Raw genomic sequence first — 27,012 nt, 5'->3', positions numbered from 1 at the left:
TTGACTAGTTAGAATCAGGTAACGTGTTAGTTCGCAATGAAAAGTCTGTGGATATTCAGTAGGTCATAACTTCATAAGCTCCAACATTCAGGGACTCATTGTAGATGAACTCAGTCAGACTCCTGGTATTTGGCCAGTCTTGTTATGAAAGGTGATTGTGACATTTCCTTCTGTGATCCTTGAACAAACATGTCTCTACTCTTACCAATTTGTGTTAGTTGCGCTGTTGAAAAGGAGAGAACCCTTGTGTTTGTGGTGTGTATAAACCTGTGATAACTTCACACCACCCCTCTTCCTGGGACCTGTTGCGGTTACCTCGTGGGGGAGAGGACGTGTCTGTGCCTGTTCTCCCTGGAGCCTGAAGAACGTAGTGGAGCCAGAGTATCAAAGCCTGCAAGACTGTGGTTTTACAACCAAGAGATGATTATTCATTTTCCTTATTATGTTTGTGTGCTTGTGTGCTTCCAAGTCTGTGCTTTTAAATAATTTCACCAGGTAAATAAAACACTCTTTTGATCTGCCCTTGTACCTCATTTGGCTCATCTGTAGAATGGAAACAATAAGAATAGTACCTACTTTTTGTGTTGGTGATGTGCTCAATCTACATCTAAACCCTTAAGGTCAGCATTACTTTCTGTATTTTTAAGCGTATGCAGCGAAAACTCAGCATTGTTTTGGGCTGGACCCTGGGCCCAGCCATCACTGTTTGGCCTGGGCACACCCACCAACTCCTCTGTTGTAACAATGCAGTGGGACACATTGCTTCTGGAAAGAGACATCCTTTAGGTATGCCATCCAGGTATCCACCTGGTGGCTTTTCAGATATGTGTACCCTTCCTTGATGGCCTGGGCAGTTTCACAAGTGTTCTCAAAGCTAATGTGATTTGTACCTCCTAATTTGCATGATTTTGTGGGGTTTTCTGGGTCAAGCGAATAGCTAACCATTTTTCAGAGGTCACCGGAGGCTGTTTATGGGAACAGTCTGCCACTCGCATTTTGTCACAGGTCTTTCTTCGCAGCCCCTCTGCCTTCATTGCCGTAATAAACAGCCTTTTTGGCTGATTGGGGCCCTCTTAAGTTTTCTCATTGTATTGAGAGCTGGATAAAGTAGCTATTTTGTATTACTTTTTTGCCCTCTAATAATCACCTTTGCTAATTTAATTAGTTTCTTTTGATTCATTAGCTTATTGTTCTTTCAACACCCATATCAATTTGTAACTTGATCACTTGTATTAGCATCTTGCTTTATCAGTAGGGAAATGTGGAGCAGCTTACAGAGCTCTTTCATGGGGAGACATCGCCACCTTGTGGACTTGCAGGATATTACTATGGTAGTCCTTTAAGCCTGGCTTTGTTTTTCCAGTTACTAGTAAAATGAAACTCACATCTTTGACTTTCAGCCACTCTAATACTGTATCTCAGTTTATGTCTATTCAGTCATTAATTCTTTCATTAAGAAAAAGCTAAGCACCAGTTAGGCATTATATAGGGTATATGTTGGGGCTACTGATGAGTTAGGGACGTTTCAAAGCTAATGAAGGGAGACTCCTGAAATAAATAATTATGGACTCTGGCAGCTGCTTAATGTGAGCGTGTGTAAAGTGCCCTGGGAACCCAAGATACTAGCACACTTTGCAGAGGGCATGTTAGTTAACCTTGATTTCAAAGGATGAGTAATAAGTTTATCAGACAAAAGGTATTACTTAGGAGCGGGAAGAGCAGGTTTATTCAAAGCCCCTGAGGCACAGGTGAGGGGAGAAAGCACAGTACAGCTGAACAGGGCAGAGTTTGCAGCATGGCATGTATTGGGGATTGGAGCAGCAAGCGAAGTTGTAGATGGCTCTTTCAGGGAATGTTGTAAGAGAGGAAAATAGGTGAAGAGAACCAGTAACTTTTATGTCTTTGTGAAGTAAAGTACCCACACGTGTTATTTCAGTAAATCAAGTGTCATCGTGATGAAGGTACGCTGTCCCCATATCACAGCTGAGGAACTAGCATCTCAGAATTTAGCTTCACCAGGAGCAGCCGACCAGCACGAGAGAACATGTGTGCCGAAACCTCTGCCCTTCTCATGGCACCACGTAGCTTGCCTTCCAGGCTAAGCCAAGGGCTTTGGGCTGTCTCCTGTTCAGGATCCGTGGGCTGGGAACAGAAGCAGCCATGATCTGACTTGCCTGAGCTCCCGGAATAGTGTTCAGTTTCTACTGGGCGAAGCACACACTTGCTGCCTAAAAGGAGGTTCAGTGTTACAAAATAGAATGGAAGGTAGATGGGGTGAGCATTCTGGGGTTTGGAAAATGGTGAGTGAGAAGATTTTATTAAAGGAATAGGGCTTGAGCCATTCCCATAGGCAGCAGTTTGTAACTTCTCATCTCCTGGCACGCACAAACTAATCACTAAAATCCCGAGGCACACCAAAAATGTATTTTTTGCCTATTTGGCAAACAAATGCGTAATTTCGATTCATTCACACTGGCTGGCTGGCTGCTGTTGTGTTGGCTGCTGTCATTTTTTTATTTGACAGTCTAAGGGAAAAGAGGTCAGTGCCCCTGACTGAGTAGTCAGGCATTGCCCGTTTTAATAATTCCTGTTGGCACACGATTTGAAAATCGCTGCCCTGAGGTATGACAGGACTTAGGAGGTGGGCAGCGGCAGGCATCCCGGGCAGGTCAGCAGGCATCCGGGGGCAGGTCGGCAGTGCGGGGAAGGACCTATGGGGCGGCAGCGGCACGCCAGCAGTCGTGTGCCTGTGTCGAGGAGGAGAGAGAAGTAATGTGGGAAAGGAGTGGGATGAGCTTGTCCGGCTGCCTCTTCCCCATTATTCCAAGCCTAAACCTGCCAGTCGTCTAGGCTCAGAATGATGGGCGGTGGGGACCACTCATTCCTGATCGCCGCAGTGTCCTCGCTCATCGTTCGGGAAGGTGAATCGATCATTTTGTGGTGGTCTGTTGATATTTTGTCTCCTTTTGTTTGTTTGTTTGTTTGTTTGTTTTCTTTGGCTGCATTCATTTCCTCCCTGTTGATGACAATAAAAAAACCCAGGAATGTTTCTGCATGCCTTGTCATGCCCCTGGGCTTTGATGGCTTTCATTTTTGTTACTGTAGGACGGGATGTATTGGACTCAGATCAGTTGTCCCTTGTAGTTCTCAGCTCGGTCTCAAAGTCGTAGGTGTTTGCTACGGGCACTTACTTAGTCGTTAGCTTTGTCTCTTCTGCCCGTTACCGGTGGTTATGTAGAAGTGCTCGGTCAGGGTTATTCCAAGATCAGCTTTTGCCATTTCAACAACCAGTGGGGAGACTCCATAGCGCATAATTTTAAAACATAAAAAAGTTGTTAGAGAAAAATGAAAGTAACATTGGTGAATTCAGCACAGGCAGCTACTTGCATACAAGAGGGACAGAGTTGTAGTTTCTTTTTCTGCCCTTTGTTCCTATTTGAGGTTTGACATTGAGAAAGTTTTTCTCACGTTTTTTTAGACTTGATAAGCCCATGCCTAAGAATCACCTGGGGTATTTGCTTAAAAGGTATTGTGGTAGACCTAATGATGGGAAACTGAGGGGCTGGGTGGGGGTGGGGGGAGGCAGATCCTGGGACCATGCATTTGTCATTCTCATCCTAGACAACGAATATGCACATGAAAGCTTGAGAACCACTGGACAGAGGAAACTCTCAGCATTATTCCCAGATAATGATGACAATAATAACTATTATTATTTTGAGTCTTTTGTTATTAGCCAGTTCCCTTGCCGGTGCCTGCAGGCAAGGTCTCGGATTCCTTTGGCTTGCCCTCTGAGTGCAGAGAAGCTTGGTGTTGGTTGGCGCTGCTGCTAAGTACTGCCCTTAGAACTTCTTTTTCATCTTTCCTTTAGAAAAAGAAACCCGAATCATCATCACTTCACACATATAAAATTGCTGTAAAACCCCTCAGGTAACAGCCGAGCTGTGAGAAGGGGTATTTGTGCCTTGAAGGGGAGTAGGCTGTACCCCACACCGAAATGCTGCCTGGGGCATCAGTGAAAGTGAATACACTCAGGACAGTGGTTTCTAATAAAGTCAGGAGAGTTTTCTGGACCACTGAGACTAAGTAAAACAGGTCTGGTGGGGGCCTGTCACAGCAGGGACTCCTCAGGACCAAAACCAAACATGGATTCAGTGGGGTGTGAGGAAGATGAGGAAGATGACAGGAGGAGGACTTTTCTGATATCCTGCTATTCCAGAACATCTTTGAAGTAAGATTGTTTTTGATGGTCTTCATTCTTACAAGCTTTTGTAAGGCTTGAATCTTTTAAGAGACAACTCAGTAATACAGAAATTACAATGATCTCATTTGGCATAGAAAATGTTCTCTAAATTTAACAAAATGTGGATTGAGTGGCCATTCTCTACAGATGTCTACTCAAGCAAATACAGCTCTGATAAGTTAACATTTGAATTTTTGGGGAAAGAGTAGAGAAACCATCATCTATCAGGTAAACAGTTACAATAAGGGGGAGATACTGAGAAGACCAGTTTCTTATCTTGACTTCATTAAATCTTCCCCAAGATTTTCCTGAGACGAAGAGTCAGCCCTGATTACGGGGTGGTCAGCGAGCATCCAGGGTACCAGAACTTCTGCTGTCACAGTGTTCTGTCCATTGTGGCCTCGGTTGCGTTCATGGGTATTTCATGATCAGTGCCAGGAAAGCTCATTGACTGGGCTGGCATTGATTTAGTCCTGACTAATTTCACCTTCAAAATGGACAAACACGCAGTAACTGCCAGTGAATGTTCTGTTTTCTGTGTCACAGTTAATCGAGACCTTGGTGACATTTATTGTACTTTTTTAACATGATAAAAAACTATCGAATAATTATTATATGCTTTTAATGAGCATTGCTCATTTAATCCTTACAGTAGCTTCGGTGCCCTGCCCAAGGCCCCGTAGTAGGTGGTACTCCGCCTTCATTTCCTGGTTTCCTAGCTTTCACTTCCATTGATTGGCCATCCTCTGGTGACAAAGGGACCATTGTAAGTGCAGATTAAGATAAGCCTATAAAACAATTCATTTTCTTCTTTTTTATTTCACTGTCTTGTTTGCAACAATTTAAGCTGTTTTTGCATCTAGCAAAACACCTTTTTACTCGACGTAAATCAGAATTAATAATAATGCTGTCATCTTTTATTAAGAAAGACAATTTTTGCCCCCAAACTAGGTAAATGATTGATGGCAAAAGCTAATGATAAAAAAAACTTGGGAGAAAGGATCACATTCTTTTTGAAGTGCTTTGCATTTGCATTGGAGAAATCATTTTACAATTATGGTTGCATTGGAGCTACACTCCTATTTGACAGTTTTTAGAAATGTTTTCTTTTTTTTTAAAGATTTTATTTATTTATTTTTAGGGAGGGGAGGGAGGGAGGGAGGGAGAGAGAGAGAGAGATCAGTGTGCGGTTGCTGGGGGTTATGGCCTGCAACCCAGGAATGTACCCTGGCTGGGAATCGAACCTGGGACACTTTGGTTCCCAGCCTGCGCTCAATCCACTGAGCTACACCAGCCAAGGCTAGAAATGTTTTCTTGAGGCCTAGAGTGGTTGTGGAATTGGTTAAGAATGGACTCGGGAGAAAGGGTGACCCACTGTTGACTTGCTTGAGAAGCAGATAGCAAAACAAAAATGATTAGGTGATAGTGATTGGTGTTTTAAATAACGTAGTTATTTAGAATTGTAAGTAGAATTGAGTGCCCTTTAAAAACATTTGGAATCTATGCACAAAATAAAAGGAAGGACTTGGCGCAGGTTGCCGAAGTCCACATCGCATCCCTTGCCTGTGAGTCTCTGGGGTCCGGGGGTGGGGCGGGGGGAGTGTCGTGTGCAGCTTCCATGTTGTACTGTTAAAAGGAAGGTGATGGTAATTTAAAGGAGAAAAACATTTAAAAAAATTTTTTAAGGAAACGGGGTGTGCTCTGTACTTCCTTTCCACCCCTTCCACCTGTGAGAGTGTGGACAGGGTGGTGAGCTTTGGAGCTGCCACCGTAGAATACCAGCCCGGGGGTGGGGGTGGGGCGGGCGGCGGAGCAACCCAGGAGCGAGGGCCGGGGTCTCCAGTCCCTGGTGCCGCTGCGCCAGCCACCTTGGTTGACCCATTGCTGTGCTTGGCTTTTTGTTTTATTTTGGTAGTAATCGAGCCTGTTGACCAACTTAACTCTATACAATAAAATAACTTACCCATGGCAAAAAGCGCAGTAAACAAAAGTCACAGCGTAAGCCTCACACGGGGGGAAATGGCACTCATGTTTTCCAAAGGCCCATTTTCCTAAGTGCTTGCAGGTAGGAAGAAAATTACACGTCTTCATAGAAAATCGGCTGGAAATTACACACCGATTTCCCAGGAGAATAAATAGGTATGACTCATGAAAGTAAGAGAAAAAAAGTGCTCTTATACTAATAGGAAAAAGAAATGGAAAGTAAAACTACTCCATCGTTACCGAACAGAAAGGGTTTGTCCACCCAGCGCTGGCAGAGCCGGACACTGGACACTGGGAGCCATAGCGGAGGGACTGGCTGTTTTGTCGATGACAGCGCTGTCGAGGAGTACGGGAAGCTAAAAAGGGTCAAAAACCCGAACTTCCCCAGGGCGTGGACGCTACAGATCGTTGTGGGGCAAAAATCACAGACACTGTGGGTCTGGGGCTTGGGGTCGAGTTGGGAGCTGCTTAGTCAGCGGTGAAGCAGGGGTGGGTAATAAAGCGTTTCTTTAGGTCTGAGGGCAGTTCTGAGGTCTGTTCCGGTGTCTCCGCCTGGTTTCCTGGGGTCGTTCCACCCTGGGGCTCAGAGGCCGAAGCATAACTTAGGTCAAGATGCTATCTTTAGTCTGCCAGAGGTCCAGCCGGTGTGACCATTAGTCAGGTCCCTGCTCCCGTCTCCTGTCGCTTCAGGGGCTGCTGCTCATCAGGGGGAAAGGCTGGGTCTCTGAGGGGCGCGCACAGGGCAGGCAGCAGTAGGTGTGCGGTTGAGAGTACATGGAACGGTTTATCCCTGTATTATTGTTGATTAATTGTTGGATTATTTTCCACGTGAGGAACTGTGAACTTTTGCCTCACTCTGTATGTGTGTATGTGTGTGTATATGTGGTGTGGGGGGGTGAGTAGATAAAGACGATTTCCAGAGCTAGGATTTAAGGCTAAATTTAATCAAAGTCACAAGGACCCTTGGTTTCAATGTCATTTTTATCAAGCAAATTGGCAAAACCTCCAAAGTTTGACTAAAAGCCTCCGTGGTAGGAAGCCCTGTGCCCCCTGTGGCTGGCCCCTGACCCGGCCTGCCTCAGCCGCCCCACACTGGCCTCCTGGCCAGGCAGTGGCAGCCTGCAGCCTTTGTGCTTACACTGGAGACCCGCCCTGCCCTCTGCTGGGAATGCAGGTTCCTTTGGGACCCAGTCTGCTAACTCCTCTTCTTTGCCCAAAGGTACTCTTCTCAGCGAGTGTGTCCTGAGCGCCCATCGAAAACTGCCACACCCCACCCCCTTTTCTCTTACCCTGTGCTACTCTTTCTTCTGGAGCTCTGACTTACAGTTCTCCAGTTTATTACTTATTATCTGTATTATCCCGCCAGAATATAGCTCCATGAGGGAGGGGATCTTTTCTGTGGTTCCCTGAAATACTCTACGCACCTAGAACAGCCCTCATCAGAAAATTGTTAAATATTTGTTAAATAAGTGTAGCACAGCACAGGAAGTCTGGTCAATAATATTATAACTGTGTATGGTGGCAGGTGGGTACTAGAAATATCGGGGGAACACTGTAAGTTATACGATTTACAGCGTAAGCCTCGCGCCACTATGCTGTGCACCTGAAACTAATAAAAAATAATATTAAATGTAAACTGTAACTGAAAGATAAAATTTAAAAAATAAAAATAAAAAACGTCATCTGTTATGTTAGCTACCCTTCAGAGATAATAAATGTGTGTTGTTTTAAACTGCTAAAAAATATAACAAACTACATTAGTAGGGCTACAGGGAAGCAGGTGGGCAAATACATTGTTAACCACCTGTGGAGGATAACGGACAATGTGTATCAGCATTACAGTGTATGTACCCTTTGGCCCAACAGTTGCACTTGTAGTTATGGTTGTAGTTCTTGTTTATTTTTTAAAAAATAATTACATATGATTAGAATTTAGTTATTAGTTATTAGAAATTAGATTTAGTTTAGAAACAACTAAAGTGACCGAGTAAGGGGTTGTTTCTATCAAATATCGTGCATTCTGATGAAAGAGGTATAAGATTTAGCACAAAGGAGAGAATACTGTGGAGTGTGCTGTCTTTTCTGTAAAAAAGAAACAAAGATGGTGGGGGGAATGAGAATGTGTGTTTATTTTCGTGTGCATACGCATCAAGAAATCCTGAAAGACTGCCCAGGAGGTGTGGTGGGGAAATGTGGGAGCCTGGTACGCAGGGGAAGGGTTGGGAGGCCAGGCTCACTGTTTGACTCTTCGTGTTTTCTGTTTTCTGAAGCAACCGGAAGTATTTTCGGTTCGAAAAGTTAAGCTAAAAAATAAAACTAGAAATGGTAAGTGCTGTACATCTATGAACAATGAAAATATCTAAATACACTGAATATATCTCTAGCTTATTTGCAGGACAAAAATAATGTAAAAATGATTCTAGTTGTCAAATAATGGTATTTTTATGGACAGGTTTTATGCTATTTCATTGTACTTTATGATTCTGAAAGTAACGTGGGTTCTGTACTTGTTGCTACATCTGTTTTGATTTTCTTAATATTGTTATAGATAATCATCTGATTCCATTTTCTTTTCAGTCCTGACGATATTGGAACCTGCTGGTACATCCTTCTTTCCGGTTCGGTGTTCATTAAAGAGTCCATGTTCCTTCCAAGAAGCAGGTATGGTACAGACATTCTCTAACAGGCTCTCCATGGAACTTGAAGTCCTTTTGCAGAATCCTTTCCCTTCCCAGTTCCTCTTCTAACATAAAGCAAAGCCATGCCTTGGGGTGTTAATACATACATCTTTAAGAAAGGGCTGTTTAAGGTTATAAACACTGTTCCAGCCTCTTTAACAAAGGGCAAGAATGAAAGACCTGCTGGTGACGTGTCCATTTGTTACAGGAACACGTCAAGCTAATTTAGGACACGTTTATTCCTGGGGAGTAAAATCTGCCTCTATAACAGGCAATCTCGTAAACATCTATAGAGAGGAAAAGAAAGTTCACTGAGACCACTTGGGACTGGAAATGGAAAGTCAGGAACTGTCGTTGACTTCTCTGCCTCTCAGGACCATATGGTCTCTCAGTTTTGCATCTGTCTCTGGATTGGCTTCCCGCTCTCGAAGGCTATTAATGTCTTTCTCCCTGTGACTTTGGCTTGTATGTGCCAACTGTTGATTTATGACCTTATGTCCCTAATGTTTACACCATTTGACTGCAGTGCCTGGGCCTTTTCTTTGGATTCTTCAGGCTACAATCTGATTGGCTTGGCTTGGGGCCCATGTGTTCCAGTTCCAATCAGCTGCAGCCAAAGAGAGTTGGGCCTCATCTGCTACGAAGGTGGCTGTCTGTGCTCGGGGCCCAGACTGAGGGTATCAGCTACTAAGTTTCAGTGGCTGTTTTTCCCAGTTGTGTATTTTTCACAAATAAATACTTTTGTCTTGACTAAAGATTTAAAAATGTTTAACTGATTAAATATCTTTATTTAAAATCACTAATTGCATATTTTATTTAAATTGACTCAATCTGCTAAAGACTAGTGCTCTCCCTCTCCCCCCTCCTTACCTTATCTATATATAACCTAGCCTAATATTAAACTATATTTTTGCTAAACAATTCTGAGTGGGCCAAGGACATGGTAAGAATCTATTTTAAAGATGTGAGCAAACTTTTATGACCAGTCAGAGTCAGTGCGGTAGGCAGGGGTAATTCAGACGGTGCTGGGCGTGGTGATAGAAGGCACAGCCACCGACGGCCAGAACGGCAGCGAAGGAGTGCCAGAGGCCCACGGTGTCTGCCGGCAAACACCCTCTGGTGCAATTCCCCGGCCTGCTCGCCCGCCACTTCTCCGAGATCAGATTGGCAGGCATTGCTCTCTCTGGAACATGGCCCCATGGGGGCGGGAAGCTCAATGGCCTGTTTGTTTGCTGTTCTTATAGTAGCAGAAGTCACAGGAAGACTGGTCGTGTCAGCCATGGCAGGAGGAGTGCTGGAAGTAGGACTAGTTGTAGCAGTGGTGACATGGTGACGGAAAAGTAGCTGAGGCTTTGCGAGTGCTTTCTCTTTTCCAGTCACCATTCTAAATGCTTCATACGTATTGGATCATTTAATTTCACAACTATCTTTTGAGGCAGATAAAATTGTTACCTGCATTCTGTGACTGGTGAAAACTCTGGCAGCATAGAATTCCTAGAATGTTGTGTGGGAAGCTTGGAGTGACCCTGTGAAACAGCCCCCGTAATTGCCGAGTCTGTTTCCCAGGGGAGTGGAGAGCTGAATAGCAGCGTCTTCCCGCTCCTTCAGGCAGAGGACCTGCTGTGGGTCCTCCGTGGGGGCTACGTCTGCCTCTGCCTCTGCACTTGGAAGAAGGTGCAGGCGAAGCACATTTAAGGACTGGCATGTTTTAAAACTCACATGTCATTTTAATGTAAAAGGTAATAATAATATAAATATAAATTACCAGAGATAAAGAAAAGGAAAAAACATAACTTAAAATCTCTCATCCAAGATAATCAATCTTTGATATTTCAGTGTTTTTCCATATAGTCTTACATATACATATTCTACATGCTAAAGAACATATTCTACACACAATTTCTTGCTTATTTCAGTTAATATGTATATGTACATGCACTGTCTTATAATATTAAACACTGTGTCAAGACTTACTCTTTACACATTTTTTAATTTAATGTTCCATTTTTGAACTTTCCATAATTCTGTTAATGATTATGAAGGGTAAATTATGCTATAATGAATGTGATTTCAAATTGACGCATTGTAAAGAGAACAGAGGTTAATGACTTTTGCAATACCCCGTTGCAAGGTCCGTGGTACGAACTCAGTCCGTCTGCCAAGCCGCTAGCACAGTGAAGAGCCTGCGGTGGTCTTTTTTTGACTGCCAGTCATCCCCAGCTCGTCAAGCGACAGCTTGTTCTAGCTTGTGGAAAGGAACCTAATGTTCAGAAAACTGTTGTTCTAAGGACTCGCAGTTCAGACCTATTTCATGAACACATGTTTTGGACTCTATGTCTAATTATTTTAGAAGATGACATGAATTACTCTTTCTCTGGCTGCATGTCAAATGCTTGCAAGTCAGTACTTTAATGGGATGAAGGAAGGAATGGTGTTTCAGACTGAATGACAGGCTAGTGCTATATATAGGCGATTCCTTCATGTTGCACCTGGTGACATTTGCTCTCTCCACGTTGTTTGTTTCCTTTGGAGATGTTGCCTTAGGAATAGCGCTGAGGCTGTTTTCATACGAAAGCGTCTCGACTGGTACTATGCTAAAGGTGGACATCAGTGAGTCATTGCTATTTCCCTGTCCAGAAAACACTGAGGTTTGATTACAGACTAACATGGCTTAGGTGTTAGTGATAGTCTGCTGGTTTTATAAAATAACCAGTTCACGGGTAATTCTCCACATTCACCATGTTTTTATCATGTTAGCCTAGAAATTGGTCATCAGTGTATATGATGAGTACTTTGATCAGTCTCTTGAAAGTTTCAGCTCATTTTGACAGGTAATTCACCCTTAACAGTCAGTTACACATCAAAGGACTTTGAACAACAGTTTCATATTTTTAACAACTTATCGTGAAATTGCTTTGACTCCTGGTATCATCCTGTGAGAAGGGTGTTACACATTGTAGAGTCTGTCGTTTGGCTTTTAGTTATCGTTAGTTTTATTACATTTCTCAATTGATGTTTAAGTCAGCATTTTATGGTTTCATTGTTTAAAGAAAAATTTTCATTTTCTTTTTAGATAAAGATAATTTCGGTTGCATATTTTCACTTGGGTTGTTCAAATGTGAATGTTACTCCTTGGTAAGATTTCTAATGTTGACTCAGCATATGACTGCCTGCGTGACTCTCAGTGAGACAGCAACTCCCTCTTCCCACTCTAAGCAATGCCATTGGTGAAAATGCCATTTTTGTGAGTTTTATTGTAATCCTATTCGATTTTCCAAGTTTCGAAACATCGGTATTTGTACAAGTGTCTATCATGTCGCTTTTAATATTGTTACATACAATGTTGCCCTAAGATGGAGCTAAACTCTTTATTTGAAGTACAACTTTTATTCTTGAAGCAATGTACGATTTATAGTTATATTTTCCTTGAAGCCTTATTTAACATATATTTCAGTTCTTTGTATGAGCGGAAAGATAGTGAACAAAGGTAATTTAGGAACACAGCAAAAGTTATTCTGACTCTCATTTAGGAAAATGCCAGGGGGGACGTTTGCCGGAGAGGGTATCCAAATGTATAAACTCTGTGTTTTTCCAAGCCTGTAGGCAAAGCAGTGTGGTCACTACCTTGGACAAGTCATGTGCTGCACAGCTCTCTGACAGGCTGTGTCCGTGGCAGGCAGAGGGTAGGGAAGTGTCTTGTAAGGGAGGTCCCACACTCACCTCATTTTTCCAGCGGCGTCATTTGCAATAGCAATGGGGCTGGAAAACCATAAAGGAAAATAATCTCATATAAAGTTGTAGGGTAGGAAATGGTTTTCTTAATGTATTTTTGTTTCTACCTAAGGGCAGGACAATATTAATCATGTTTATTGCTCTACTTTGCTCTAAATCGTTGTATTTAAGGCACTGCAATAAAAATTGTTAATATATGTTAAATTTTCTCACTTCTAAAACTACCCAACTTTATAAATGCTGAAGCCTATTTTATAGTAAAGTCATAGCATAATAACTTAATGTTATTTTTTTGTCTGCTGACTTCTTTGAAAAGTTGAGAATTCTAATTTAGTTATTAAAGATAGGCTGGGGCTGTGTTTCTAAACTTTCAACTTGCTGTTTGGATTATTTGTTAAAGAAGAAATAGTTTGCCTAAGTTGTGTGTTAACTCATGGAGTTAGAATCTTTTTCTACTAGTATATAAGTCACTTTTACATCTATCTGCAAGAAAAACAGAATACTAGATATTTAACAAAGCATTATTGTTATACAGATGCTTCTTTGAATTTATCTTGGTCACGATCCTGGAAAATAGTCACTGCTAGTAAAACGTTGAGCCTGGTTTTCTCAATAGACTCAGTTTTATCATAGAGGCCTCCAAGAAAGGGCCTTTTAATAGAAATGGTTGTGCACACCATATTTACTCATAAACAATATCTTTATTGTTCTGATAGTAAAAAACTTTCTATGTTTTCACAAACAGAGCAATTAGTAACCAAGCTCTTCACTTCCCACTGATGCGTGCTGGGGTTGGGGCTGTCAGGTTGAAGGACAAGATAAGCCTGGGCTGGCCAAGAGTCTGGGAAATCGGAAGGTGCCTAGAGAATGGTTGAAATTAAACCTGGGAGTCAGAGGGACTAGGCACGAAGACCTACACAGAGGGGTGGTGCTTCCAGGGCAGGGACGGGCGGGTCTAGCTGCAGGGTTGTGTCAGGGGCAGACCTGTAGGCCGTCGTCGGCACACAGCAAGTGTTGAAAAGTTATGCTCATGACTGGCCAGCACTGTCAGTGGAAACTGATGAAATGCCATCAGAAGTCAGGGTCGGTTCATGGGCCCCTTTCACATTTATGGGTTACTCTGTCCCATTCTAAAATAGACTTGGTACAGTTCAGTTCTGAGGCATATGTCCATGTTATTTAATACGTTAATTGAAACGTGTATTGAGTCCTACTTACTGTGTGGTCTCTGCATTAGGTTTTGGAGCATACAGAGGGAGCAAGATGGTCTACTGCCTGCTGTCATGTAACTTAATACCTGGTTGAGGAGATGAGGCAGTTCCCTGTGAAACAGGGAAAGTTGCCCAGGTGTCATGAAACAGTACAGAACAAATCGATAGAGCAAAGACGGCTAAGAATGCAAAAGCCCTTCAAAGATAGGGATAGGTATTTTAATGTAAGTGCATGGTAACCAAGAGTGGCTTTAACTTAAGGAAGCGCATACTGAGTGGGGCTTATGGTTTCGATTGCCGGGCCGGGGTTGGAAGTGAAATCTGGACACAGTACAGGGCGTAAGTGATGGCACAGAAGTAGGGTTGAGGGAGGGCCGTCTGGGCATAGGCACGAGAACAGGAGTAGGTTATCTAGGATCAAGTGCAGTTTCAGGCATGAAATAGTTGGGAAAGCACTGGTGATGTTGGCATTAATGAGAGGTCTAATTTGCAAAGCTCTGGGTATCTTGGCTGGAGCATTGGCAAATTAGGTCTCAGGTAACATTGGCAGGAGGGTGGGAGAAATGTGCACATCACTTATTTGTGCCATGTTGGCTGAGTCCATTTGCAATTAGTGCTTCTCTTTTATTGATACCAAATATGTCCACAATTTAAAAATGAAAATTACGCTGTGGTACTCTCAATGATCACATTTTAAATTAGAGCTGGCAGCTTTAATGAGGGTAAGTGGGGAAACAAGACATTTAACTAATCAGTTCTGAGAGGCTGAAATACTATTCTCATTATGATTCTCGTGACAAACAATGAGCTACTTAAGTTTAAGAATCACAGGCCTACTTTATGCTTGCCCGTGCTACATGATACGTTAATTGGTTGCCCTGAGAACTTGGTAGTTTGCACAGTAATGGAAGAGGGCGGAACAATGGATGAGTGATTCTGTGTGCAGTAGGGACTGATGGCACATTTAAAGAGTATGCCTTATTCCATGCAAAGAGCTATATAGGATTAGAAAGTCATACTCAAGAGAGTATGAATTTGTTACCAATCATGTGATACCTTATTGGAAAAGGGAGCATGGCATTTTAAAAATAATTCACTGGTGAATCATGCTATGGAAGGGCAGGTGACTTTACTGGACATTAAATGTATCCAAAAGGTGTGCAGAGAAATGAGGATCCGCGTTGTGGAAATCGTGCATTACAGGTAGGATTCACCTTCAAGGTGTAGGTGAAACCACAGCAGGGGGAGCACAAATTGTAAGCATGGAAAGGAAAGAGTGGTTATTGAAGAAGAAATGGGGGGAAGACTATGGATTATCATGAAAGTGTTCTCACTGAGTTTTAAAAATGATGTATTGGTCCTAGATAACTTCCTTCCTACCATGCGGAGAAACATGGGGGGAAAACAGAATTAAATGAGGTGATACATAAGGTTTTCAGAAGTTTTCTTTATAGCCAGCACTATTAGAAGTTGTTTATTTCTTTAAAAGAAAAAAGGATCCCCTCCCTTCCTTGAAGAGAAAACAGAAGACTTTGTTTAATTTATATTTGGAATGACCTACTGTTAGTGAATAATGGCTGAAGGAGTGAGCGCTAATAAGTTGTACAGGAACTGTGTATCTCAGGCAGTGTCTCATACCACCCATTATCACATTATTTTGAAGAAGTAGGTGTTTGGGGCCCTTATGTGATTGACCAGATAATGGAAATAGTCAGGGAATCCTGGAAATGTTATATCTGTTTTAACTTAAAAATGTTTAACTTGATCTACACATATAAATGTAAATGAATTAACTGATTATAGATTTGGGCTGAAATATATACAGATATGCACAAATACATCTGTGTTGTGTTGTGTGTATCAGTCACACACAGGGTTGGACTTGACTATTTTCTCCTGTCTCCTACAGTTATTGCCACTCCCTCCCTCCTCACACCTAATCAGCAGCAGTTTTAATAAACTGACATATCCGTATCAGTACTGCCAAAGTGTTCTGCTTCATATGTTAAGTAATTATTAAGTTAACGAGATAGCTATCAAGAATGAATGGCAATTGAGTAGTTCTTTTAAAATACTGATGTGTAAAATCTAATCACCACAAGAGGTAGTGTCCTGAAAACTTCATATCTTAGGAGCATTGTTTACCCAGAGGATTATCAAAAGTGATGAACAAAATGACTGGAGCTGATTTCTAGAATGAAACATTACCCTAGGCTGTTAGTTGTATCTTTTCTAGAGAGTCCTCAGCTTGGTGCCTAATTGATACTAATGAGCCCTTCTGTCCTGACCTCTCTTCTAAATTGCTCACCTGCAGTCCTTTATATGCACATCCTTCTGTCTTACTCATTCATCCTACAAATAGTAAGAGCCCTATACGTCCTTGCCTAGAGTCTGGTGCTGAAGCACACAGATACCCTGCTTGTGTCACCACAGCCAAGAGATTAAACAGTGCTGTGAGAAGGAAGAGCGATCAGCTTGTCTGGTGCCGTGGGGACATTCATTCAGTTCAGTGGAAGAGGAGACCTGACCTTTGGATTTAGCAACATGGAGGTCAGAGGTGGCCTGAGCGGGCACACCAGCCACAGTGCAGTGGCGGAGCCTGCTGAGGAGACAGTGGGGAGATAAGAACTGGCCAGAGAGAGATTTCATCATTTTGAGGAATTTTACTGTGAAGAAAAGCAGGGAAATGGGGGGAGTGGCTGGGAGTTGTGAAATCAAGAGGGATTTGTTTCTTTGAAATTAGAAGCTGCTAGTGCTAGTGCGGGTTTGTGTGTTGATGGGAACAGTCCAGTAGAGAAGAGTAAATAGATACAGCAGGAAAGAGGGGAGGTCATTGCAGGAGTGGGTGAAACCCACCAGGCAGAGAGCTGTCAGCTTTGGGAAGAGTGAGAGAGCATCACCACCCTTTTACACGGATTTAGGATAAAAGGTGTACGTCTGTGCATCTGGGAGTTCAATGGTAGAGATTTAGGAGTCATAAAGAGAGAGATAAGTGGTTGAAACAAAGGTAGTGCCAAGTGCCCATCTGGTATTTGTTGTCATAGACTGGTTGTGTGTGTGTGTTTCAACTTCCAGCTTTTAGGGGCAAGTATGGAGAAGGTAGGTGTTTGGGCGTTGCTGGAGTCTGTGCTTTGCCATTTGCAAACACTACAGGAGAGAAGGTGCAGGAGTCAAAGGTGTGCGTGGAACACCTGCCTGTATCTTTATGGGAATTTGCTCCAGGTCTCGTGCACTCTCGGTACCATATCTGGAATGCACCAGACGCCGACACGCCGGCTGACCTGATGCTTTTCCTGTCTCCAATGGCTTTAATAAACGGTGTGTCACCAACTGTGGAAATTTCTGTGAGTCCCAGTGCTGCTCTCTCCTTTGTCCCCTGACAGTTGGTTCTTTAGTGAATAACAGTTGAGAGGTAGAAATGACAGTATGGAGCTAGTCAGCTGCCTCTCTCACCTCTCCGCTGCCTTTGTTCCGATGTCACCTGCTCTACTGGAAAAGCTCCCCAAACGCCTCCTCCCCTTCCACGGTGTCTCCATGTCATTGTTAAAAAGCACTGACCTTTACTTGTTGATCCCTTGCGGAGTGAGCTTAATTGTCTTCCAGCTACCAAACACACAATGCAGGCTCCTTAGTGAGGGGCATTGGGCAGCTCAACATGAGTTTCCAGCCCACGTCATTCCTTACAGCCTCTGCAGTTACGCAGGCTAATTGTGGCCGGAGTGTACCTTCCCCAGACTGACAGGGATGTCCACCTCATTGTCGCCACCTGTGCCCCCACCTTTACCTACCCACCACATTTATTTACTTTAGGAGCTGTATTTTTATATTCCTGTCAGACCAATCCTTTGATATATGTACCAAACTAAGATTTTTCAAGGGCATGGTCTGTATAATGTATATTTGCTTCCTCAGTGTGTAGCACACAGCGGGCATTTAATAAATACTTGTTGAATCATTAGTGGTTCTGGATTCTATTTTAACTTGCCTTTTAAAAATCACTTTTAAAAAGATTTTAATAGTATTATGCTAACCTATTCCCTTTAAAATAGTAATTCAATAACCCATGACTTATTGGGTGTGAGGTTAATGTAGAAAAGAAAAGTCAGGGCAAAGGTGAAGCTGCAGCCCAATGGAAGGAGTCTGGGGCGAGTTCATGAGGAGCTGGTGCTGGTCCAGCTGCGCAGGAGCGCGGAAGAAGGGAAGAGGCCACTGGATATCATTGTGCTGCCGTAGCGAAGTTAGTTTTGGTTGCTTCCTGTTTCTCTACTGTCCAAGGACCCTGAAGGGAGGTCCGGGAAGGTCTGGTGGCTACAGATGACAGGCCTCCATCTTTCTCGTCAGCTTCAGGGACGTCCGTTCACAGCCTAGGGTGTCTGCGGAACTCCACTGTCGGGTCTGTGGTGGAAGCTAGGAGCAGGAGCAGAGGCAGACGAGCAAACGTGTTCACTTCCATCCAAACCGGATTTTGGGGAAACATGTCTTTTTATAGCTCATTGTGCAGAATGTAGTCAGATGGCCACTTCAGGCCACCCAGGAGCCTGAGACACGTAGTGTTTTATTCTGAGATGCAACGTGCCCCACTAAAAATAGTAATTTAAAAATACCCTTCTAAGGAGAAGGAGGAGAATGAATATTGGAGTAGACAACCAGCAGCCTCTATTCTACTTGTTCTTTAGTTTTCCCTCACGTTCTCTTAGTTCATCGATTATCTTCCTTTGCTAGATCCTTCTCCTCCTCAGCCCTGGGCTCACACTCTCCGAGAGCTTAGCTGCGCCCCTCCAGGTCTTACATCATCTACAGTTCCCGTCTGTCCTACCTAAAGTTGACTCAAGTCCAGGTGTCCCCATGACACACACATTAAAGATTTTAAAGAATGTTCTGGGAAAGAGTTACAAATAAGGCAAGTAAAATTATAAAGCACATGAACCTGGTTTGATGAGAGTTGATATATTAAAGGGAGAATGTAGTTGCAGTTGATGTGAGTATGTTCTGTGTTAAATTTGAGATAGGATTGATCTCTAATAAAGGAATAGTGTAAAATATGTAAATGAAAAAATGGGATATACTGAAATGTTCCTCCTTCAGGGATTCATTGTACTTTCTGCTTCAGTACGAAACAGCTTCATCCTGGAAAGCTAACATGATTTCAGCATTTTTTTAGACCACCCCTGCCCCTTTTAAATCATATTCTGATGTGATACCTGATGCACAGAACGAAACTGTTCTCTGGAGAGGGAGTTCAATTGCTGGATCAAGTTGGGAATTTGGTTGCTATAACTACAAGTTCACAGATGTGCTGGACATAAATGTGAGCTTTCCTAGTCCTTGGAATGCTGGCTGTTGTAGGGCCTTAACAAAGTAAGTAAGTAGCCTTCCAGAAGAGGACTTGGCTCTTTTGGGGTGTAGAGTGGACGTGATATCACAGGTCATCTGAGGCTTGAGGGGTTCCGTCAGGGAATTTGTCGTTTATGATCCTTGGTGTCAATGAGTGAGTTCACCCTGGAACTCCTTCTTTGCAGTAATGTTTGGATTTCTCTTGCTGAAGTAGAGGTTATTATCTTTCATAAAGGTTTTGAAGTTGGATGTGTGTCTGTCAGTGAAATATAGAATATTGTGTTTCTCAGTAAAATGTTTGGATTGTTTATCTGCTGCTAGGTATGAAAAAATTCATGACCCTTGTTTGCGCCACAGTTGTTTGGGGGTAGAAGGGGTTTGGAGGAGTGTGTGCATTATGTTTTACCTTATGAACTTGAAGTCTCTTGCATATACAGCAGCTAAGTTTGCTTTTGTTTGAAGAAGCATTTTTTTTCAATATTGGGAGCACTAACAAACTAACAAGAGGAAGGATACGGGATCCTTCTGTTGTCAAGAGAGACTAATATGGGATCACATTATGCTCGGTGAAATTGTAACATCTCTATAAAACTGAAATGTTTAATTAGTCATAGTTCAGGGGCCCTCTATTTTATTTTTATCATGAGTTAAATTTTATATACATGTACATACACATAAAAATAATATAAGTATATTTATATACAATTAAATATATGTTAAAGCCAACAAAATTACATATTTGCATGTTAAAATAAGTGTATTCTATGTTATTTTTTGATGTATTGAAAAATGTTGAAAAATAATAATAATAAAACAGTTGAAATATATAATGTGAAGTAACAGCTTAGACATGTGTGTATGTCAATTTGTGTTAGAATTTAAATAATATGGAATTTAAAACTATCTGCTTAATATTTATTACTGATTAGAATATGAACTATAAGCCAAAAAGATTAAAAATTATTGGTTTCTTTAAATATTTCTTACTTTTGCCACACATTTATGGCCTCAGAGGGGTTATATGTTTTTACAATTAAATATAAAAAAACATTTTCTTACATTGAATATTCATGTATTGTAGATCTACATAAACATTAAATAACTATTTTCTTAGTTATACATTTGCCTAAATTTTTTTAGTCAGATATTTCAGGATCAGGATTTTTTCACTTTATTTTTTATCAATGGCTTATTTTATATTTTATAGCTCTGAACTGCTTAGTGTGTTAGTTTTATTATATGTAACTGTTGTACTCAGAAACAGACTCACAGATTTAACTTATATGTGGAACCTAAAGACAAATGGAAATGTATAAAACAGAATCAGGCTCATGGACACGAGCAGACTGGCGGCTCCAGGGGGGAGTGGTGGGGGGCTCTGTGAACAGGGTGCAGGGACCGAGAAGTGCGACCAGGAGTCACAGAGTCGTCCCGGGCATGTGAAGGGAAGTGTAGGGAATGCAGTTGGGAATATTGTGGTAACTAACTCTCTGTGGTGCCTGCCGGGCGCTGGAAGTGTCGGGGGAACACTCAGTGAGGCGTACACTGTGCCGTGCACCTGAAACTAATACAAAATAATACTGAATGTAAACAGCAATTGAACAAGATTTTTTTTAACCTAAATAAGATGACTTTGTTATTTCTTAATTAAAGGCTTTTATGTAATTTAAAAAATTAAGGTCTGTGGTCAAAATCTTTCAAATACTTCTTATTTATTTTTTTAACTACTTTTTTGGTGAACACAATACACAGATGATGTATTATTATACAATAATACACTTGAAACTTATATCATTTTGTTAACCAATGTCACACCAGTAAATTCAATGAAAAAATAAAAAAATGAAAGTAAGTAAAAATTAATTTTTGCTTCATTAAGGTGAATTTAGAAAACCATCATTAAGTATATTTAATTCAGTTTTTCAAATAGGAAAACTTTGAGTTTAGAGTAATTCATTTCATTGGTCTAAATCATATATATTCCAGGATTTATATATGTATATATATCTCAGAGGTCCTCTTCTGGAATGATGGATTACATGGTATAAAATAATAAATAATTGTTATTAAGAATATTGAGACCATTTCAGTTTACCACTCTGTCACTTGATCTTGAATTTTAACATAATTTTGGAAACACAATGAGGCGTTTCTGTGAATAGGGTCTTTAGGTTTTATAACTGTTACCCCATGTAAGTGAACTTAAAAAAAAGCTTTACCTATAGTTAGTTTCGTGTATGCAATCATCATTGTAGCTGAAGAGGAGATTTTTCTCCATTGATTGTCGATGTCAGAGTGTGATGTAATTATAGTCTTTCAAATACAGTAGCGAAGCACTGCCTGGTAATTACTCAAGCTCAAGAAGTATGAGTTTTAATTTTTCTAAGAATGCGCTTGTGGAACAGTAAGCAGAAAAGACACTGTATTCGAGTCCTAGTGTTTGCAGTGAAAATTGTTAGAAAATAACATGGGCAAGACTCTGAAAGATGATTGACCAAGACAGAGGTTTCCAAACTGAGCTAGTTACAAGATTCACTTGGCCTTAGGAAGGCAAAGTACTGAGTCCCGTTCTTCAGAGATTGCTTTTGTTCACTGCGGTCTGGATTGGACCTTACACTCTCATTTTCAAAGCTTACAAGCAGGCGATCGTTGAGATAGGAACTGAGAGGCTAGGCTAATGACTGTGAAACCAACGTGGAACCATAGAAGTTTTAAGGTCAGTAGAATGAGAGGATCCTGGAAGATTTGGTAAATGCGAGCCAGACAGGTCCGCTATCAGAATTGCTTTGGTGTGCCAAGGCGAGGGGCCTGAGTAGTCTTTCCACAGACATAGAAGCTAACAGGTCACATGGGGGGAGTGATTTAGAAGGATTAATTAATGGAATATAGTGACAGAAGTTAGAGACAAGGGAGAATACCGAGTAAAGAGTGGTTCCCGTGCTTGAAACATGGATGTCTGGCAGAGAGATGCTTTTGACAGCTATAACCAAATCTGAAGGGGATGAGTGGCTGGCTGTCAGAGTTTAAATGAATATATTGCATCTAGGCATATTGTGGTGCATGCTCTGACAGACGGGGAGAGAGATACAGGGGATGTGGAGAGATGATGCAGGCATCAGGTTCCCTGAAGAATGTTGGGGTTACAGTAGGTTAGGGTGGAATGGTAGGTAAATAGGGAGATGGCAGAAGCAAAACAAGAGATGCTTATGAGGACAGACTCTGACAACTGAAATTGTACTTAACTGACCATTCCTGTGCAGAAGTATCTCATGGCCTATTTTGAGCAAGTCATGCAGCGTGTAAGTAGAAGGCAGATTTCATAAGTCCAATTGAATTTTATAAGCGATGTAGTATTAATATTTTACAAAACATTAATTTGCAAAGAATGGTTTGGGTTTTTTAAAATTTTTGGTTTGTATGAACATTCACGATCATCTGTCCTTTTGTGTGGACATGTCTTTTGGACATGTCCACACATTTATTCAAGAGGACATGACCTCTTGAATAAATAAATACCTTGGAGTGGAATTGCTAAGAAACTGCCAAACTGATTTCCATAGTGGCTGTAACATTTTCCCCTCCTAGCAGATTCTGAGGGTTCTGGTTGTTCCACGCCTTCTCCAGCACTTGATGTTGTCAGTGTTTTAGTTTTCATCACCGTAGTAGATATGTGGTGGTAATCTCACTGTGGTTTTATTATGACTTCTCTGAAGACGGTGTTATGGGGAATCTTTTTAAATGTTTATGGGCCATTCATATATTGTTTTTGGTGAAATGTTACTTCACCCATTTACAACACATTTAAAAAAAAGAATTTTGCTCAGTAAAAAAATCGGATTGACTTGTAAGTGTTCTTTGTTTTCTGGATACAATCCCTTTGTGGGATTTATTTTGCAAAAATGTCCTGCCAATCTGTGGCTTGCCTTTTCTCTTATTTATTTATTTATTTAATTAAATTACAGTTTACAGTGAGGTGCTGGGGGTGAGGGGTAGTGACTCCTAGAGCAACACAGCTCAGTCTGTGACACCACTTGAGTCATCTGCACCTTTACTCCAATGGCCAGGGCAACTGACTCTTCCCCAGGATGTGAGCTCGACACGGTGGGAGAGCAGGGTAGGGAGGGGGGTGGGCTATTGCATTCCCCCAGGGTGATGCTGTGGGGGGCGTTGTCCTCAGCCTGGAAATGTGGCTTCTGTGTGCAGTGTGGGAGAGGGACTCATAACCATGGGGGCTGTGTCTTCAGCTCTCCACAGAGCTGCACAACCCAGTCTTTCTTCACCTGAGTCCAGTCTGCTCAGAGCTGCCTCCCTGCACTGGAGTCCAGAGTGAGTGGGTGCAAATGAGGTTTTGTGTTCTGATCCATAAGAGGGTGCCTGGGTTTCTTCAGACTCCTATCTCTCACTAGTGGACAGAATGTTGTCTTATAACAGCCAAATGTTATGTGGGCCCCTCTTCTTGGGCCAGGTGCTCTGGGCTGGGGAGTCTGGTGTGGGGTTAAGACATCATGTCTCTTGGGGGGGACCTTGCAGCTGGGATATCCTCTCAGATTCTCAGTCTTAATTGCCACACGTTGGTGTGGGGCCAGCTGTTTTCGTCTCCACCCTTCCTACCAGTCTCTATGTGACTTCTCTAAATACTCGGTTATCAGACTTGTGTTTAGCTAGCCTTCAGTTGGTTATTCAGGTTGATGTACTATATTTTAGTTGTACGGTTTGGTCTTGGGAAGGGGCGAATGTAACTTCTACCTACTCTACCATCTTGGATCTCTCTCCACCTTTTTCTTAACTAGGCCTTTTAAAGCAAAAACTTTGCATCTTAATGATGTCCATTATGTTAATGTTTTCTTGTAGAGATTGTATTTTTGGTGTCCTTTTAAAGAAATCTTAACCTGATGTCATAAAGGTTTTCTCATGTTTTTGTTCTAGAATATTAATAGTTTTAGCTTTTCCATTTAGGTATGAGATTCACTTTGATTTAATTTCTGTGTATAGTGTAAGTTTAGGGTTGAGGTTTGTAATTTTCCATACAGATATTTAGTTGTTCCAGGATCATTTATCCAAAAAAAAATCAGTTGACCATAGTTGTTCGTGTCTATTTCTGAACTCTCTTCTGTTCTAAATTGGTCTACATGTCATACCAATTCACATTGTCTTCGTTTGTGTTGTCTTATAGTAGCTTTTGAGATTCTGTAGTTGAATCCCCATCTGTGTTCTTTAAAAAAAAAAAGATTTTACTTATTTATTTTTAGAGAGAAGGGAGGGGAGGGAGAAAGAAAGGAAGAGCAACCTTTATGTGTGGTTGCCTCTTATGTGCCCTCTTCCAGGGACCTGGCCCTCAACCCAGGCATGTGCCCTGACTGGAAATCAAACCGGTGACCCTTTGGGTCACAGACTGGTGCTCAGTCCACTGAGCCACACCAGCTAGGGCCCCATCTGTTATCTTTATCAAAATTGTTTTAGCTTTTCTATGTCTTTGCCTTTCCATATAAATTTTAAAATCAGCTTGTTGGCGTCAAATGTTGTTAGGATTTTATTGGAATTGCACTGAATTTATAGATCAATTTGGGAAGGCTTGCTATCTTAACATTGAGCCCTCCAAACCATGAACATGGTGTATCTCATAATTTGTTTAAGTCTTATGTAATTTCCTGTTTCAAGGTCAGTACTGGTCTGTAGTTTTAGTGTACAAGTCTTGCACATCCCTTATCAACTTTATTCATAAGTATTTTATTTTTGGTGGATGTAGTAAGGCCATCTCAGTGTATATATAAGGGAAGATCTGAAACAGGTTAAACAATATTGCCAGTGTTACCTACTGGTAGAATTAGAAGGAAGAATTACCTACAGAGCAAAATGAAACAAGATAAGTGTGGCTCATGAAAAATGTTCATATTTCATTCAGTGCTTTACATAAATTGACATTTTGTTACTTGATATCTTTGTAAGAAATTGCATATATGTGAGAGTTTTTGCTTTCCCTTTCTCAGAAATGTGGTTCTTTAACTTCCAGAAACTGGGAATGCGGCTTGTCCAGGTGGCCTGAAGTGTTGTGCAGGTTCTCTCTTACAAAGACATGCCGAGTCCTTCAGCTTCCGTTCTGGTCTGAGCCGGGGTTTGGGGAGGCTGGTGCCTGGGCTTTGGTGCCATTCATATAAAACTAAAAAATATCAGATGTTTGGTTGGCATTCTCGAGATCTTACTTAATTCTTTAGGTCGACTCAGGTTTTTTTTCTGGGTTAGGCCAGCCACAGCCACTTATTTGAATTCATCTACCATTTTTCTCGTTGACAAATTATGTAAATCAGTGCAGTTATTTCTTAATGTAATTGTTTATTTTACCTCTTTAATGAATTTTATAAAAATGAGGTCACTTTTAGATAACATTGTAGAGCTAAGCTTCCTTGTCTCTTCAACACATATGTGGCGAGCTGTGCACAGTGAAGTGTGAACACTTGACAGAGAGGCATTTTGGGTGAGGCGTGTGTCTACACGCTAAATGGGAACGCTGTGATGGACCATGACTTTTATACAAACTGAGCCGCTGCCATCTGTGTACAAAGCACTGTGATCAGCAGAGACCTGGCTGTGCCGTTGTGTGGACTGATAGCAGCAGATCGGTTTAGCTGAGCTGTTCTCTAGCAGTTTGGTCACGAGGACTTAGACACTACCAAAGTGGAGCCATCATCACTCCCCTGTGCTTTGCTGGTTTAGATTGTGGCAAGAGAGAAAAACTGCTTTGCTCTCTTCACCCCAGCACAGCTGAGGTAAGATCCACCTTTTTACTCTTGAAGGGAAAAAGAAGCGGAAAAGCAGCCTCTTTCAACTTTTCACATGCTGTTTTGATTTAAATTTATGCTGGTTCTTTTCCACGGTAATCCCTCAAGCCAGGTATACAATTCAGCATTCCTTTTGTGGAAAGCAACATGTGTAGTACAGCTTGGGTAAATTTCAATAACAAGATTGCACTGCTGAGCCCATCTAAGCATTTGACCTTGAAGACTCACAGGAGAGCAGACATTGCAGATTTTCCTACTTGCCCTTGACTTACAAGAGAGTAGATAATGAATTAATAGAAATTGATAAAGAGCGTCTGTCAGGCAGCCGCTGAGGTCATGAGGCTGGTATGCGGAAACGGTGCCCATGCAACATGCGTAGCACAGGACTGCAGCCAGGAGGGGCGGGTGGGTCATCGAAGCAGGAAATTAGCCGGCAGAAGGAATGTTGGCTCCCTGCTCCGGCTCCAGCCGCATGGCCTCCCTGAGAGAAAGCACCCTGGGAAATGGGGAGCGCTCACTGCTGCAGAGAAAAGAGCTCCTATTCTAGGAGGTGGCAGTGCCATCGCTGCTCCTAGTGCTTCAAAGATGCTATTGAAGACAGTGCAGGTTAGATTTCTTTTTTTAAAGAATTTAAAATGGTAAATAGCAGGAATATCAAATGTTTAGTACTTCTGTAGTTAAAGAGACGACAGGCTACGGAGAAATGAACAGAGAGGGGGAAATGACAGCTATGAGGCCTTGGCTTGTAATTTTTTTTCTTGTGTTCTATTTTTATAAGCAAAGGTTAAACATCGAGAACCACTGTGCAGGGGAACAGACCTCTGTTAATTTGTGCAGGGTGATGATTGTTAGAATATCTCTAAATGAGCCTCCGAAGAAATTTAGGGGTGCTAAAGTGTGTGCTTAGTTTTCCCAAGTAGTCACTACTGAAATATGATCCTGTTAAAGGCCATGCTTTCTAAACCGTTTGTAATTTACACGCAGCAGCAGCAGCCTAGATGTGTGCTTGGGGTGTGCGTGCTTTTTGTTTCAGAAAGCTGTTACTTTCTTTTTTG

The 27,012-nt window shown here is 41.9% G+C and overlaps 1 protein-coding gene across 9 annotated transcripts in view; it reads left to right on the top strand.

Moving 5' to 3' along the window:
- Positions 1-27,012, top strand: part of RAPGEF2 (Rap guanine nucleotide exchange factor 2) — a 220,039-nt gene that overhangs the window by 77,558 nt on the left and 115,469 nt on the right. For 8 of the 9 annotated variants that reach the window (XM_036031948.1, XM_036031949.1, XM_036031952.1 and 5 more), the window contains one exon: positions 8,804-8,887. In XM_036031948.1, the coding sequence (XP_035887841.1) occupies positions 8,804-8,887 (84 nt within the window). Of the gene's footprint in view, positions 1-8,803; positions 8,888-26,467; positions 26,564-27,012 lie in introns of those variants that run through there. The other variant, XM_036031955.1, reaches the window with a different exon arrangement.

This window comes from Phyllostomus discolor, chromosome 8 (assembly GCF_004126475.2).
Source record: "Phyllostomus discolor isolate MPI-MPIP mPhyDis1 chromosome 8, mPhyDis1.pri.v3, whole genome shotgun sequence".
NCBI classification, from domain to species: Eukaryota; Metazoa; Chordata; class Mammalia; order Chiroptera; family Phyllostomidae; genus Phyllostomus; species Phyllostomus discolor.
The sequence above is the reverse complement of the archived record's forward strand: the minus strand, read 5'-3'. Positions and strand labels throughout refer to the sequence as shown.